General features: G+C 34.8%; 3 protein-coding genes across 4 annotated transcripts in view; 1 reads left to right on the forward strand and 2 right to left on the reverse strand.

Annotated features, from left to right (window-relative positions):
* The window catches only part of LOC117115048 (dystroglycan-like), an 83,464-nt gene extending 80,300 nt beyond the window's left edge, over positions 1 to 3,164 (reverse strand). For both annotated transcript variants that reach the window (XM_033258700.1, XM_033258699.1), the window contains exon 1: positions 3,016 to 3,164. The gene's annotated coding sequence lies outside the window, so the exon portion shown is untranslated. The remainder of the gene's footprint in view (positions 1 to 3,015) is intronic.
* Positions 3,165 to 4,520: 1,356 nt separating this feature from the next.
* On the reverse strand, positions 4,521 to 7,700 carry LOC117115052 (EF-hand calcium-binding domain-containing protein 10-like). The gene is made up of 4 exons (XM_033258703.1): positions 7,502 to 7,700; positions 6,929 to 7,093; positions 6,295 to 6,385; positions 4,521 to 5,128 (listed from the first exon to the last, which is right to left on the reverse strand). Exons 1-4 carry the CDS (start codon positions 7,602 to 7,604, stop codon positions 5,083 to 5,085), a joined length of 405 nt encoding a protein of 134 aa, XP_033114594.1. The 5' UTR covers positions 7,605 to 7,700; the 3' UTR covers positions 4,521 to 5,082.
* A 31-nt stretch (positions 7,701 to 7,731) lies between these two features.
* On the forward strand, positions 7,732 to 16,480 carry LOC117115049 (integrator complex subunit 13-like). Its single transcript, XM_033258702.1, has 14 exons — positions 7,732 to 7,954; positions 8,503 to 8,725; positions 9,076 to 9,150; positions 9,772 to 9,974; positions 10,210 to 10,290; positions 10,485 to 10,707; positions 11,213 to 11,402; positions 11,857 to 11,900; positions 12,146 to 12,452; positions 12,716 to 12,792; positions 12,999 to 13,153; positions 13,340 to 13,549; positions 14,296 to 14,423; positions 14,998 to 16,480. Exons 2-14 carry the CDS (start codon positions 8,504 to 8,506, stop codon positions 15,138 to 15,140), a joined length of 2,058 nt encoding a protein of 685 aa, XP_033114593.1. The 5' UTR covers positions 7,732 to 7,954; position 8,503; the 3' UTR covers positions 15,141 to 16,480.
* The last annotated feature ends 1,215 nt before the right edge of the window (positions 16,481 to 17,695 follow it).

The raw sequence follows: 17,695 nt of genomic DNA on the forward strand, positions 1-17,695 counted from the left end.
TCTTGAATATCAAATTGACCTGGCGTTCCACAAGACTCATTTTGTCACGACAGCTCACATTTTTCTTAGCAACAGTGATGCTCCAGTGCAAACTTGGCAACCGTTTTGGTTGTTTGACTCTAAATCCAACAAAAACCAACAATCCAAATCTAAAAGGTCATCATTATTAACCAAGGGCATATTTTAGCAAAACATTCAATAATATACTTGACAAGCTTTTGTGAAGCATAATCCCAGAGCTAACATAGCACATCGTAAATTCAACACTTATGTATTGCTACATTATAAACAAGTTTGTACAGTATACAAAAAAAAAAGGTTTTTTGATTGTTTATATGTTTAACAAATTTTGAGATGTAAATGGTACCAACAGTGACTCAATCAGACAAAGCTAATATATTCTATAAATTACAAATCAGCAAACTTCCAAATATTTATCTTTAAAGAGTGCCTTTGTTGTTGATGATATTTCTATCACAAAACGTGTATTTCAATGGATTTATTAGGATTTTTAAGCATCCTGACACTGACAGTTAACGTTAACTCGGGCCTAACAGAGCACAAAAAATCAAAGGAAATCAAACAAAAACCAAATTGAAAGCTACGTGTTAATGTAATCGTCTACAGCTAAAAAATTGTGAACATGTTAAGCAAAGAATCAAAAGGTACAGTGAGCAACGAAGCAGAAAACTTAAAAGGCAAACAACAGCTGGAACTTATTATCACACGGATAAAGAGTAAAAAAATGATGAAATAAAATAAACCAATAACCATAAAAAAAATCCTCACACTGAAAACTAGAACAGGGAAATTAACTGCTTTTCACTAAATTTTATTATTAGAAATAGTGAAATTTTTTAGATTTATATATTTAATGAATGTATGTTATTCATCTAGTAATATTGTATTAAAAATAATTCGGAAAGTTTTTTTTTGTTGGCTCAACAAAAAATGTACAGTAAGTTTGAATAGATTTATCACTATAGATAGCTACCAACCTTGGAGAATTTGAATGGGTAAAAGGTCATCCAGACCTTTCACCGTCAAATGTCAATTTTTTTTATTAAACTATTATAAATTCTTAAATTAAAATTTTTAGCTCCAACAAGGAGCTCTACAAACGTTTGGCTGATTACCAAATTGCTACGTCACGATGGCGACATGAAATGCGTTCAACTAACGCCATTTTCTTCACTGACAAACCACTGATCCCAAATTCTAAAGTAATTATTAAGAATTTGTATCTTAAGTTTTCTTTGTAAATGTTAATTGATGATTAAATGTGTGTTCGATAGCTAATATAATGCGAGCTTTTTGTGTTTTTAGTAAATTTTGATGGTAAATTATTAGGTTTTAAAATGCCAATTCCAGAAAGCCTATTCTAAACCTTTAAGATTAAGAAGTCATTCAGGCGTAATGAACGGAAACAAGTCCAGAGGGCGCCACCTGGTGCTGTGACGACATGACTGTGGTACTCTATAGTTGATTGATTAATAGATCTATTATACTGCCCTCGTGAGGCTGATTGATTAATAGCTGATAAATAGATTTTTTTTAGTTCTACTGCCTCTATTATACTGCCCTCATGAGGCTGATTGATTAATAGATCATTTTTAGATCTACTGCCTCTATTTATTATACTGCCCTCATCTGAGCTTTCAATATTACGAGAACTTGTTTAATGGATGTGTGATAAATTGATAAACAGGCATAGTGTTTGATAATAAATGACTTTGAATTGGAGATCATCTCACATGAGAGATGGTTGGTAACTATAAACATTACAGTACATTCAAAGCAAATTTTAGATGACATTATATTAGACGAAGATTACAGATTATGATTCATAACAAAAATATCAACATATTGTGTAATTTTCTGAAAAGTATGATACATTTATTTACATGGTCGGGGCTAGAAAAATCTGGCAGTCGGAGACATGGTTCTTTTTTTAGTAATATAGTAATTAGGCCTAGCTTTGTTTCATTCAACATCTAGCTGAACAGGACTTTGTACGACCAGGCCGTAGCCAGTAGGAATTTTTATGGTTCGGCCAAACCCCCCGCTCTCATTTCNNGGCGAAGCCCCCCCCCCCCCTCATCAAATTTCCCAAACGAGTCCTCAAAAACAACTAATGCACTGAGGAACCATTTAGAACTTTTTCAAACATTACTGCTTTTATAATTAGCATTATTTAGACACATAAATAAAACACAAAATCCTCTGGCTTTTGTGGTTTTACTGACCAGACAGGGATTCGTCCCTGGACCTCACGCCAAGAGAACCCCCCACCCCTTAGAAGAAACTGGTTGCGGACTTTGTATGTTATGATGTAGATTCGAAGCCGTACTTAAGCCAAGCAGACGTTATTTCAATGGTTGTTTGCAGATTTAATTCCACAGCGAATGCGATACGATTAAAAGGTACGTGCATGCTACCGCCACTTTACTGACAATCGACTGATGATGGCTCCGAAAAGTGCGGTAGGCCTAGGCAGGCTAGGTCTATGGCTTAGTTGGATGATGGTCATTGACTCAAAATGATTATGTAGGCCAAAGTAAACATAGGGGCATAGACACATACCAGGCCTATATTCATGCTAAACATGTGCCATAGCCTTGGCCTACACACTGTACGCATGTGGTTGGGCCTACACAGGCTAGGCATGATGATGTGATGCAAGGATACCAGGTCCAGGTTTAGCCTAGCTTCATTCTATTATTATTATTATTATTGGTTTGAGAAGCTGAATGGGTTAAATGACGGTGAAAATAATAAATAGGGCCTAGGCCTATATACAACTAGGCCCTAGGCCTAATCTATTTCCAAGAATTTCTAGAATCTGAATATATTAACATAACACATTAACTTAAAAGTAAAAATTTCATCAGTGCAAAGGTTTTCGCATGTGAATAATGGTGTGGATGAACATGTTATCGACTCCGATCCAGCATCATCTCACTAAAATTTCCGTATTAAGCAAAAATACACTAAATATGCCGGTTAATTTCTTACCGATTGCATTCACTCAGGTTAGACTTCTGTAACCACTACAATAAAGTAAAATAATTCGTATTTTGGAGTTGGTAAACAGCACACAATCTTGGCTTTTTACCTGCCTGTCACCGCACAGCGCGAACAAAACAACACCGGTCGCGCGGCCTGCTAATCGCCAAAATAGAGGGCGGCATACACAAATTGTTGCTAGAGTTCCTATAGGAATTCTAATTGTTACTATCTTGTTTCTATCACTGTATATTGCATTGCGAAATGTATCTCCTGTACATTAATTATAACATCATGCATAATGCGATAATATCCACGACTTGTACATTATATAGTTTACCCATCTGGCAGCAGTAAAATTCCTCGTGACAGCAGCATCATAATGACTTATAAAACTATCCAAAAATTTGAATATTAATACTGATGATTTACAACTGGGACATAATTGTTCATGACACCATTCAACGCTTACCCTTATAAACTACAGCAAAAATATTACAAAACCATTATTATTTATTAGACATTAAAGTTGAATCCAACCATAAATGACAGACAGAAAATGAAATGAATTTTCATTTTACGTTGCATATTTTCTACTATCTTATCACTGATATTATGTGTATTGCATGATAATTATGGCTCTTCTGTTACAAGTTTCATGTGGAAATCTCTTATTAATCTAATGAGCGATGATATGCAAATGTCTAGAGAAGTATGTACGTATTAGGTTCACATTCAAAGGTGTATAAGATGTTAATGAACAAGAAAAATGAGGCAACATAATCATGTGTGAGTCTTGAATGTTTTATTTACAAATAAAATTTACAACTCCTTCTCAATTTACAATAATGTATTAATGTAATCACAGGTATATGTGGAAGTATAGAATCAAATTTGTTAATAATCTGGTACAGGTATTCGTTTTCTGAAAATTAATAAACATAAACTCAAATTTTAAAATACCTCAAGTCAATTAAACATTTATTTTATACTTAATAAATAACGTAATAAATAAAAACAAAATAAATATACCTTAATCTGTTCCCTTCTGGTGTTGTAATTTTCCTTTAAAATTCTAAGAACATACCGGTACGACTTGTATTCTTTATATTTTTACAAGTTCTTCAATTGTATGGTAAATATTATACAATGTCTATGGCAACATTTGGAAAACCCATTAAAAATCAATTAAAACATTGAATTGCGCATTAATTAAACTTCCAATGAGAGGCATATCAAAACAATTTATTTTTTGCTATCTACAGACTTTTTGCTATTAAAGTCCTTAACAAGGAAAGGACAAAAATTGCCACTAACGGTGACATTTTTGAAAGGCCTTCAACATGTAGTGTGTTGAAAATGGTTATGATGGTGGTGATGATGGTGAATGATAATGAATAATGATGACTATGGCAATTATGAATTGATAATAATGATGATGAATTGATGATAATAATAATGATGATTATGATGAGTGATAATGATAAATATGTCAATGCTAAATTGATAATAATAATGATGATGAATTGATGATAGTGATAATGATGATTTTGATGATGAATGATAATGACTATGGTAATAATAAATTGATGATAATGATAATGATGATGGTAATGATGATAATGATGATGACAACAAGGACCTACACAAAGAATATTGGAACAATATTTGCTAATTGCCAAAATAAATTTTCACATTTCAATTTTCAATTGAAAATTAAAGCACTGTCTGGGCTATCACATTCCATTTGACAAAAAATGTGACATGCCTAAATATGGTCATGATGACATCACATCATGACCATATAAGCATGTTATGACTATATATGGGCATACAGCAAATTTTTGTCAAAGAAATTTTGATAACCTTGACAGAGCTTAATATGTTACATAAATATACACAAAGAGCAATTCAAATTCTTAATATCAATATTATATTAAAATTTATTGGCTCAACACCGACAGTAAAATAGCTTTGCAATACTGTAGTATTATTTTGGGGTGCTTCACTTGTTTGTCTCTGTTGCTGCTTGTTATCTCTGCTGTATATGTCCATCCACACGTTTCCTTCATCATCCTACAGAGGACCAACTGTTTCTGATGCTCTTTTCAATCCCATTTTTCTAGAAGAAAAAAGAAAGTAATCTTTAAAATTCAGATCAACCCAATATAGTATAAAACTATAGATTTATTAAAAGAACACTACTCCAAAATACTACAAATTTCAAGTTAGACAAATTTGCAGAAGTGAGACTTTTGGAAATTCCACAACCTTGGTGTAAGAGACTCGATCCCCTCCCGCTCCACCGAGAAACTGATCTTATCCGACAGCACTTTTTACACATTGACACTGTTTGTGGATCTAGTTGGTATTCATGATGCTACTATGATATTTTAAGTACTGTAAATGGAGAATTTTTTTTAAGAAGAATGCTAAAAAAGTCACAAATAGTATACATATATTTTACAATTAAATTTATGCCTGAGATTTTGGTCGTTACGCGCGAGACAGACCACAAATGCTTGAGCCTCACGCCAAATTTGTGAGACTCGGTAGGTTTGATACCAGGTCTTGGTCCTACAAAATAGAAGCTTTAAGTTTAAAGGAGTAATTTGCTTCCAAAACAGCAATATCAAAATTGTACAAGGATATTGCAAATCTAATGGCTGAGCGGTTAAGGGTGGGGCACTGTAACCATAGCCAACAATATACCGGCATGGGGTCGCGGCCTAGTTCTGGTGGTGGAACAAGTCTTCTCGGATAGGGACTATAAACTGTAGGCCCAGTGTACACAGATGTTCATGTGCAATTTCAAGAACCCAGTGAATCTTTTGAGAAGAGTAGGGGGTTACCCCGGTGTACTAGTCCACTCGGCTTCTGACGTGGACATATGAAAGTGTGGACCCTCAGGGGAGGAGAAAGTTATTGAAAAGTGCAACATATAGTCTACTGCGCCACAAGCAACAATTGTTGGAATGGCATCATCTAAATGGAATAATTTGATTTTTCGATTTTAATAAGAACTCTACAGCGCACATTCAGCTTCACTGCCGAGAGACCTGACACCTTTTCTGCAAATCTTGATAGTGATGCTTCTGCATGAACATTGGTTTTGAAAAAATCTTTGGCAGGAGCTCTGGCCGTTTTTATCACTCCTTTTTTTATCTTTCTTTTCACCCTAGTTGCCTGTGCTTATATGGGTTGTGGGCCCTTTCAACCCCCTCCTCCTCAGTGCTACTGCTTTTTGGTCTGTTCAAGGATTAGTATTTTTAGAAAGCCTTCACTTACGCTTCCCTAGTAAAAGTGTCTTGAGAGATCCGATCCATCTCCATCCCACCTGGACATGTATCAAAGTCTTTGCAGCCCATTGCAGTCAATGCTGGAGAAAAATAGATTATTCAAATCATAAGGCAATACTCATAAGTTAATATATCAATACACTGTTTAAATGTTAAAGAATTTTTTTTTAAAGAATAACATTCTTAACTTACGATATCGAACAAAAGATAAGAAAAAGAAGACAGTTTTGTTTAAATGTCAAATGTCAACCAACCAATTGTGGCAAAGACAAGCCAAACCAGTCACTCATCGAAAATCCTGTTCTATGCTGTTATTTTCCCCATTTTCAATGTAAAAAAAACAATTTTTAATGATTTGCTAATGGTTTCTGCCTGAGAAATTTCCAAAATCATAAACTTTGAAGGCTGATTTCTCAAATATTGTTATTTAAACTGCATGTATGTTTAAACTTCTCTAACTTCATAACAAAATGTCAGATTTAAATCATTCTTTTACCATTTTATAGCTCTCACTGTTTAACCCTGTATTAATAACTATACATTATTTTTGCGAGGAGTGACTGGTTTGGCTTGTCTTTGCCACAATTACTAAATCTATATTGAGCATTATACAGTACACACACCTTCTTTATATTGTGTAAGACTGATGAAGCCCTTTTTCGTTGGATCAAGCATCCCATAGACAGAAAGAATGTTGCTATCATCAAATAAACAAGGGTAGTCCGTCTGTGCTGTTCTTGCTTCTTTCATTTGTTTTATTTCTTGAATCATAAATTCCTTTGGATTTTCTGAAAAAAAAACATCTTGTTGCTGTAGTCAGTGACGGTTTGGAGCAATTTCAAACTTTCTTTACGGCAAATTCGGTAAAACAAAATAAACTTTTTAGTTTATAATTATTTTTATATATAAAATTTATTTTAAAAAAAGGAAGAAACAAGATAAATCCTCAACAAAACTTCAAAGGGATAAACCTCGAAGCATTTGAATGGGCTGTAAAATAGTGAATGTTTTCTAATTTTTTGAAGATTGTAACGTCAGTATGTACGAGTAGTAACACTGCATGATCTAGGCCTAACTTAACTAGGAACCAGTAAAATTAATGTACAGTGACATCTCTACCGAGTCCCATTGAACTTCCCTACTCACCTTTTTGTGATCGAAGCCTACCTAGCGCCCAGGCCTAGCCTAAAACTTACCTGGTCTTTGGAAAACGAGACTTGCAGTGATATTGTCGAATAACTCTAGAATTTTGTGTTTTTCTAGATACTCTTTAGATTCGATTTCCCTTGGATTGTCCATGTTTGTTTTGCAAAATTAAAAATATGATTAAAAAAAGCAATGTTGTTTACGTCCAGTCCACAAGTTGCTATGTGTGGATAACAGAAACTATAGATGGCGCTCGACAGTTCACGCTTCATTGATTGTTTATGTCTCACCAGAGCAGTTAGGGCTAGCTTTCGTCTTGAAAATTTGTATTAAATATTAGTCTAATTCTAATTGATATCAACATTAATTAATTTCAGGGCCGTCCTTTTGTCAGTTTAACATCGAGGATATGGAATTGTAGCTGAACTGTACAAATGGAGCGGTAGAGCAACGAACAAAATCGTAGGCTAGGCGAACAGTGCATCAATCAACAAGAAAGTAAAGTAAGCAAGGGTCGACACAGCATAATTTGCCGTGCCACTCAATATCATTGTATGTAAACCTAGCTATGGCCTAGCCTGTTGTTAATGTTAGTTACTTAGGCTAGACCTATAAAGGAAAATTACACAAGCTAAACATTATGCATGTCCAGATATCTCGCAGTCCTTCAGTTGATCGTCAATATTTTTGTTTTCATATAAAGTTGTGTAATTATTTTAGATGTAGTAGGCCTAGGCATATATACCCACATAGGTCTAGGCCTAGATAGAGCAATTCATCTTTTTTTTTTAAATTTTATTATCCTCCCTTGGCCTACCAGGAAGGTAGGCATGGTTAAATTGGTGTTAATAAGGATGTTGATTATGGATCAAACTTAGTAATCTTTTTAGTAATTACTAATAAGTTTAATATTTATAATAGTAAATTGCTCAGTCATTGCAATGTCAATTTTTAAATCAAAATACAGTACAAACTACAATCAATCAAACAATAATCTTTATTCATCCCACATGGGGCAATTATGTATGTATATTTCCTGATATATTTTTAGAATGTTTCCCGCTTCACATAAAACGGTGATCGTCATTGATCACAGTCCGTTTTTTGGCAAGCCTTGCGGTCACAAGATAGAATACGACATGATCAGCAAATCTCGGTCGGGAGTTTCAAATATTCCAATTGATCCATTTTACAAGTCACTTTGGACCTGTGCAGTAGAGGCAGCATTTGAGTACTGCCGTATTGTGTATGATATATTCGCATCTGATAGATTGGTACGTTCATCTGCTTTTTATGTAGTGTTGAATATCTTCAGTGTGAAATTATTGAGATTGGCAAGTTTATGCAATGTAGTTTTTACTTTTTGGCAGATGCATAGGTTTATCATCAGCTTATGAATATTCATAAAAGTATACTACTTCCATGTGTCAGCTTATGAATATTCAAGAATTTAATTGAATTAATTAGAAGTCATATCATTCACCCAGTTAGTTAGCAATGATAAAAATATAACAATGCTATATTATTTTCAATTTATTATTCACTTTATTTCTGAGATTTAATTTTTTTGGAGGAGAATCGTACTCTAAGTTTCAAGTTGCACATTTTGTTTTTCAATTTCTAGATACGATTTATTGCAGCAGACACAGAAGCAAGACTCCTGAATACATGGAGCAAATCAGATCAACAGCTAAGTGATGTAAGGCATAAATTATGAATGATGATGATGTGGTTGTTGATGTTATAAAAAAAGAATAACTACCGGTACATGTTACTGTTGATGATGATGATGACGAAGATGATAGTAGGTGATGATGATGATAGTAGGTGATGATGATAAAGATGATGATGACAGATAATGATGATGATGAGGATGATGATGACAGAAGATGATGATGGTGATGCTAGATGATGATGATAACAGATGATGAAAATAATGATGACAGATGATGATGACAGATGATGATGATAAAGACAGATGATGGTGATGACAGATGATGATGATGACAGATAATAATGATGACAGATGATGATAATGATGATGACAGATATTGAAGATGATGATGACAAATGATGATAATGATAGATAATGTTGGTGTAGATGATGATTCCTGTGGATTGACTGTGGTAAAAATATAATATATATTAATTTAAAAAATCATATTTCTAATGAGACGTAGATCAAAACAATTTGATATGCATCTGTTAGATCAAAAACTTTCTTCTAATTTTAATTTTTTATTGAAAGTTAATTAATATACAAAGTAAGCTATTAAAATATTGACATTTTTTAATGTTCAGGTTTTGTTTACTTTGACAGTTGATGCATGTTTTTGCTGAGCTAGGTCCAGCAGATCCTGAGGCTAGTGATGATGATTGTAGTATAATTCACGGCCTTACAGCAGCAGTGGAAGTGCTGTGTGAATGCAGTGAGGAACAGCACCAGATTCGTACTTCGATGACGGATGTCGCCTCAAGCGTATCGAACAAAGGCAGAATCATTTGCTTCACTTCAGTTACAAAGTAAAAAGTTTTAATTAATTTATGAACACTCGATCAATCAATCATTTGTTACACTTATATGGTGTCATTTCAACAATCGTTGCTCATGGTGCCATTCCAAAAAAGAGATTATTAAAAATGGTGTGCCTTGAGTAGTGAGTAATTATTCAAGGTAGCAGTTCCAAGCATCCCACAAATTGTTTTAGTTTTCCGCACAGTATACAGCACTCCGAAAACACACATCTAGATGTGACAGCGACACCCATGTTGAGGTTCTGAAGAAAAGTGTTCAAGACGCAATAGTACAGCATAACAAAATGGCTGCTGGCTCCGACAAGTAAGGCTTTTTCTTATTTAGTGGATCATATTATTGCTAGTTATTATTATTATTATTGTTGTTGCTATTAATATTATTTAATGATTCTAATGTATTAACTAAAATATGTAATATTCATTATATAATATTCCTGCATGTTTCATATAAGATGTAAAAAATTATGAATTACTGCAAAAATATTTCTTTTTCTTCAGTCTTCTTTCGATAAATCACTGTGAACTTACTGTCTTTCACGTACATGTCCCTGAAGACTCTTCAACAGCAATAACCCCAAAAACACGCCAGAATGTCTCCTCAAATTTGTCGTTCAGACTGATCTCGGTACCGTCTGCGCAATATCTGGCTAGTCATCTTTGTAAATTAGTCCAGGCACATCACAACCTTGTTATGACAACAATCACTGGTATTCCAATGAAGGTAAGACCATACAAAGAATAACTTTCAACACACACATACCCCTCGCCAGACATACCCAGTGGTGGCATGGGGCCTGGGAATGTGAGTTTAATCCATCATAAAACATGCAAAATTTCAGCTCATCAGCCACAACTCTCAGAGTACCAATAAAAGGGGAAAATTGTTAGATATGTTGTGCGCTAATATGTTGTCTTGGAACAAAATGGCCCAAAATTTCCTACTTTTTCAAAACACCAGGTATTAGCCTCCTAGGCACCCATCAAAGTTTCACTTCTAGACCTCACTGGTCTCAGTTATACCTTGTCAGATCCGCCATCAGATAGCTTGTCCCCATGTCGGATAAGTCATAGCATCACTATTATTCAAACATGCCTACTTAAATAAGGCACACACAACCACGAGAGTAAAAATACTTTTTTTTAAAATTCCATGAGACAATATTATAATCCATTGAATGTTTGTTTATGTGCAATACTGTTGCAATGTTTTTATTTCGATTCAACAGGAAGAACAAAATTCCAATAGCTCAGCCAATTACGATGTCGAGTTGCTGCATCATAAAGACGGCCACAAAGAAGTTCGCAAGAGCACTTCCCAAAGTGCCTCGTCGAGTGGTGATACATCCTTGAAAGTCCTCGGTCAAGAGGAGAACAACATCATACTGAAATGGTGCTCACCCAGAGGAATGTCTAATGGTCAGTTCAGCAAGTATACCTATAAATGATGATTTATCTATCTATCTCTAATTTTTGTACTTAATGTTCTTCTGTTTTTAGTTTGCTTTGCCTACTCACATCTGACAGACAACTTCCACCAGTGCCTTCCAACCCCTAGTGAGGAAGCAATTTATTACTTTTGTGAAAGTACATTGAGGCTAAGATAGATCTGTAATATCAAATGCAATTTTTATTGTTATTAATATTATTGTTATTGTTGCCATCATCATTGTCACCTCCACCACCACTCGCTGTAACCTTGCAGTGACGTACTTGTTAGTCTGTAAGATGTTCAAACGTAAACATAGCAATTGCTGTATGTACAGCACTGTGTTTATAACTGTATATTATGACAACATTTCAATAAACTTTGTTTTACGCATCCTGGCTCTTTACGGTGTCAAGTACATTTCCGTATCCTCTTTTTTTTTAGAATTGCTGTATTGCACGGGTGCATATAGAATTTCTCCAGTAGATGTGAGTATTAATGTGAAATTCATATCGGCTCAAATAATTAATTTAAGTGAGATTAAACATAGTGTTTAAACATGGACTGAAATTGGCCTTTCTCAATAGGGAGATGATCTTGAATATTCAAGATTTTCAACCATGTTTTGAAAATTCCTGGCTGGCCTTAATAACATTGTATTGCTAAAGAAATCCATATTTTAGTACACCTTCAGTATAATAATGAATGAAGTATTACAACTTTTTTTCCATAGGTCAACAGTAGGCCTTCGTTATGCCTGACAAACTTTCTTCTGAATGGCCGCCAGGTCATGCTTGAGCAGCCACGCAAGGCTGGGGCAAAGGTCATGTCGCATATGTTGACAAGTCATGGTGGGGAAATCTTCATCCATTGCCTGTCGACCTCACGATCATATCTGGAAGACCCGCCGTCAATTAGCGAGGGCTGCGGGGGGAGGGTGACGGATTATAGGATTACTGACTTTGGCGAGTTCATGAAGGACAATCGCCTTGCCCCCTTCACCACAGATAGTCATGATGAGGAATTACCTATCATTAAAGGTAATTAGATTTGTAAAATACTGTAGTCTGGCTAAAATATGTGTATACTGTAAATATAATGTCCATCAATACATCCACTTGATAAGATATTAAACTCTGTCCAGATAATCACATTTTCTTTGACAAAAAACTGTTGTATCCCCTTATATAGTCATGATGTGCCTATATATGGTCATGATGTGATGTAATCATGACTATATTTAGGCATGTCACATTAATAGTCTGTACAGGGCTTTATGTTGATTTTTTTTTAAATTTAATAGCAAAAGAACAACTTGAAAGGCAGACCAGACTTTGGCCCATGGTAATTAGTGATACTATCATCTTCAACATGGCATCGGTTAGTATTCACTGATATTTTATACTATACAATTATGCCAGAGCACCAGACCTATTCCATTCTAAATTATTCATATTTTACCTGGTAGGCCTATCCATGTTTATACATTTAGGGCCAAGAAAGTAAATAAAGATTACGTGGCCAGGTTTTATTGTACTATTATTAAGATTAATAGTTTGTCTTGTGAATGTGTTTTCATCTTCTAGCACATTGACCCCTTACCGACATTGATTGCCAAACCTGTGATGGATGAGGAAGACATCACTGAGTGCAAGAAGTCTATCCTTCACCTAGTTGGTATAGAAGCAAAGGGTGACCCAATACCCCTTCCCCCAGGTATTAGGGGTAAAGCACCAAAAAAGTAAGTAGCAGTGTGACAAAATGAAACTACACAACACAGCTAATCATTGGCATGGCTTGGTCAGGATGAATCCTTGTCAACAGGCAGTATGATGATTATAGGCTTACTTTTAAGATGCTAGACTGCCAATATGAAATGTTTTAGACGAATAATTGATTACTTTTCATTTCTGTCAATCATCGTCAGGGAGGAGCATTATCGACAGATGTGGGCGGAGCTTGAGACATTAATAAAAGCATACAGTAATACGTCTCCTGCGCATCAAGAAGTGCTTAAGTGCTTGTACGACTGTAAGCCGTCTAGTGACTCCAACGGCAAGAAGGGAATGGACAAGTCCTCAGCAAAGGGCACAGAGAAAGCCAGTGAAGCAGAAAAGGCTTGGAAAGATCTAGACAGGTAAACAACCAGAATGGAGTTTTACTTTGAAAATCCTGGATTCAAGAAATAGTCTACTTCCTAAATCCCTGTCAAAGTTTTATTTGACAGAAACATTTGACAACATGCCTAAATATGGTCATGATGACATCACATCTTGACCATGTATAGGTGTATCGTGACTGTATATTGGCATACAACAGTTTTTTGCAAAGAAAAGTGTTCCATCCTGAAATTGGCATGCTTGCTTGCTGTTGCATGGTAGATCAAAAGAAAAATTTAGGTAGGGGGCCATGCGACGTGTGAAGCACTGAGCTGGGTAGGGGTGAGATTTAAGTTTAGAAATGCTTGACAATATTAATGTGATACATGGAAATAAAATGAATACAAAAATAGCATATTTTGGAGTACCATGCTTCCCTCTTCTTTTTGCATAGCATTAGCCCCAAATGGATCCATTTCTGTGTGTTGAATGTAAAAGAAATATAAAAAAAAGATCCATTTTAAATTTTTAGAGTATCGACTTGGCGTACTTAAAAAGTTAGTGGGTATGAAATGGACTTAAATGAGGCAATGCATTACCATACACCAAGACCGATGTGGCCCATATCATGTCAATGGCTACCGTATGTTTGTCTTTAAAGCAAAGGCATACATAATACCACTCAGGATGTTTACATTTTTCAGGATGATATATGTACATATGAATAGCACTTAAAATAATCATTGTTGTGACCATTCTACTTTCTGCTCATTTTTTCATTTAGGTTGCAAAGCATGACTCATCGAGAGAAACAGGACTTTCTATCAAATACAGATTTGGGGAACATAGAGGGCACTCCACCAATCAAAAAGCAGAAGATTACAAAGGATGAAAGTAGAGATAGACAGAAAGGTAAATTTCATTGTTTTTGCCTATAGATCCTCTTCATCGTCTTCTACTTGCTTAATCGTCGTCTCAAGACATAGCATTTACACCCTCAATAATGAGATTCCACACTTTTCTATCTGTGGCCAGCTCCCTTACTTCTCTTATGCATGAGAGATATTCCTTAGATTATACAGTACTAGACTATGGTATTTTCAGGTTTGAGTAAAACTTAAGTTGGGCACTCAATTCGTCCTACAACTGTCGTACAACTGCCGGCCGACAAATGCCACTTCGCTCCCTGTGAGCATCAGACAACTCAACACCGTCTGCTGAGAGTCTGAACGCTTTGCCATTAAAAACAATCCGTAGATCTCGCGTTGTGGAGTTGCATTTTCCATAGAATCGCAAGAGTCTTCAGGCACAGTGAGTGCTGGGCTTTATACCGAAGTTTCTATGCTGACTTGACAAACTTTTACTGGGTTTACAACCATAGACTGATTATCTATAATACAGCCTCACAAGTTTCTTTAATATTACCTTTTAATTAAGAATTAGAACAGACATTTTTATGTTTTTAAACTTTTTTTTTTTTTTTAAGGCGGACCAGTCTCCTTGCTGTCATTATGGACCAGTCGGATAAAAGTAGTCAATACCATGAGGCATGAAGAGTTTGCAGGGAGACTAGAAGCTGTAAATAACAAAACAGAACTCTATGCTCACATGAAGAAAGACGATAATTAAATAAATTTATAGGAGGCACAAGGGGTCATAATTTTTTAAGAAAGTACAAAACATACTCTTTTCTGTGTCACTTGCCATCCTAAAGTACACAAAAAATGATTTTAGGTCATCATTTCACATACGCTGTTGACCCCTCCTAGCTTATGTTTTGTACTCTTGACTACCATAACACAATTGTCCCAATGTGCAAACCAATGTATGCACTACAGTTAAACGTGCCCAACTCGAATAATTTCCAAGTTTATCTTATTTTACATGCCAAATTGTTGTATTTTCCATTCTGTAAGTTAAATTTTATCTAAGTTGAAGAATTTTTCATTTCGACTTAGGCAAGTTCAGCTGTATTTATAAATCTATAGGGCATCTAAGACAATTGTCTCTATGCATAAAAAATCATTCTAAATCAAGTATTTCATATGTATTTTTCAAAGATGCAACATTGTAGTTATGAGATTAAATTGCTAAAATTTTAATTTACACTAAAAAGTTGATATAACTTATAAGGGAAAATAAAAATCTATTAGTATACAAATACTAATAGATTTTATGAGCATAATAGGAAGAATAGTTTAATGAGTTGAAAGATTGACTGCTCCATTCGACGAGGCGGAGCCAAGTTGAATGGAACAGTCAGTCTGTCAACTCATGAAAATATTCTTTCTTAAATTCATTATTTGTTTTACAACATGCCTAAAGTAGATTCTTGTCATTTGATATTTTATGAAAAAAATCTACCCTTTTTAGAACAGTCCAGCATGTCTTTAACCAATCAAAAGATTGTAGTAGGTTGGAGTCATATTCTAGGCACCGTGAAATGGGCAAAAACGGATGGAACGAAAATGCACGGATGAAAATAAGTTTCAATGATGAGTGACGACATGGGGTAAATAACCATTGTCACATGATACGAAATCCACTAATCAAATTACAGGAATCTATATAGGTGTGTTATAAAACATTAGAGTAAATTATGCTTTGCATATTTTTAATAAGTGTAATTAATATATTCCCAATTTAAAAGGAAAATGAAATACTGTCAAACAGTTATATTCATTATTGCACATTATTAATTATGTTGTATTGTATACAGTATGGACACATGTTGTGTCCATACCACCCTCATTGTAGGTGGTGTTTGTAAACAATGAACAATTACACAATGCATTGTCTAAAAAGCAGAAGCTACTATTTTGACAAAATATAATTATAAAATTAAAATGAAAGTTGTCTGTCGAAATTTTATATTTAATGTCTTTTTAAAATTTACATAAAATGACATTGCACAGCTGAAACAATAAGGCAATAAGAAAATAAAAGTCTTGCAAAAGAAATCAATTAAATTCTTTGGTCCTCTCAAATTTATTCATGATATAGGCCAATAGTCTTGCAATACAATATTTTTAATTAGTTACCATAATCGGGGGTTAGTTACATCTGCCATATATACACACAATCAATGGAATCATTCAATGTGATTTGGATTTCCTTTAAAATGGAACTAAAATAAAGATGTAAACAGTTTACCAGTCAGCATCATCAGTATCGTATTGTAAAGGAAATTTAAATCAATTAACCAAACAAAAACTGATGAAATCATTAAACTTACAAAGTTATTTAATCAGATCTGCCTTAGTGCCTTCTTCCTACATGACCCCCTGTAAACATCTTCCTCAAATAAAATATGTGGGCCCAAGGTGTTTAATTTTTTGTCTTAAACTAAATGCTCCCAAATGACGTGATGAAAATAAAGCGATGGGGAATTTATTGAGTACAGGTCTCTCCCCACTTAAAGACCACTTTTGGGACCGGAGTTGCCATGGTATTTACCAGCTTTGGTCTCTAATTAGAATAATAAAGATAAGATATACAGAATTTGTTAATAGGGGACCAAAGAAAAGTGGTCTTTCAGGGGCGGATCCAGAAATGTCCAAAAGGGGGGGCCGGAAGGAGGGCCGAAAGTTGGGCCGATTGAGACAACACTGTCGTAGGGGGTCTGGGGGCATGCCCCCGCGAAATTTTTGTGTTCTAGACGCCCGAACATAACATTTGAGGCATTCTTGGCCATCATTTTTTTCTTTTTCTCTCTTTTTTTTCTTTTTTTTTTTCTTTTTTTACCTCCCAAAAGGGGGGACCGGGCCGCCCCCCCTAAATCCGCCCCTGTCTTTAATTATAGGAAACCTATATATACTGTACAAAAATAATGTCTTCCTCGAATATTTAATGATGATGAATAAATGCTCCCCTCAAAATAGTGAATTGAACTCGGAACCTTTGGATTAGAAGGAATCCGCCTTAACCACCAAACCAAAATTCCACTCTTTTTTTTAGACAAAACCTTCTCCCTTTCGACATAACACAGGAACCACAAGTCTGTAAACTCTGGGGTGAATGGTTAATGATAGTGTACATTATTTTCTTACTTTTAGTGTAAGATTTATAATGATTGATTAGAAACTAGGATGCATTTTTTCTTCAGTTGAAATTCAGTGTCTGTGTGGGCTTAGCTTTTATCCAATCAAGTAGGTCAATTACTACATACAGTGAGCTTTTGTAGA

This window comes from Anneissia japonica, unplaced genomic scaffold, assembly GCF_011630105.1.
Source record: "Anneissia japonica isolate Jap-2015-1 unplaced genomic scaffold, ASM1163010v1 scaffold24_len2511860_cov200, whole genome shotgun sequence".
NCBI lineage: Eukaryota > Metazoa > Echinodermata > Crinoidea > Comatulida > Comatulidae > Anneissia > Anneissia japonica.

What these genes read in the sequence shown, in the direction of transcription:
- LOC117115052 (XM_033258703.1), bottom strand. Translation starts at nt 7,604, where the DNA reads ATGGACAATCCAAGGGAAATCGAATCTAAAGAGTATCTAGAAAAACAC. An exon ending in TCTCGTTTTCCAAAGACCAG is followed by an intron (nt 7,094 to 7,501) that starts GTAAGTTTTAGG and finishes TTTTTTTTTCAG; the next exon opens with AAAATCCAAAGGAATTTATG. An exon ending in GACACTTTTACTAGGGAAGC is followed by an intron (nt 5,129 to 6,294) that starts GTAAGTGAAGGC and finishes TTTTTCTTCTAG; the next exon opens with AAAAATGGGATTGAAAAGAG.
- LOC117115049 (XM_033258702.1), top strand. Translation starts at nt 8,504, where the DNA reads ATGTTTCCCGCTTCACATAAAACGGTGATCGTCATTGATCACAGTCCG. An exon ending in CAGATCAACAGCTAAGTGAT is followed by an intron (nt 9,151 to 9,771) that starts GTAAGGCATAAA and finishes TTACTTTGACAG; the next exon opens with TTGATGCATGTTTTTGCTGA. An exon ending in GGAATTACCTATCATTAAAG is followed by an intron (nt 12,453 to 12,715) that starts GTAATTAGATTT and finishes TAAATTTAATAG; the next exon opens with CAAAAGAACAACTTGAAAGG.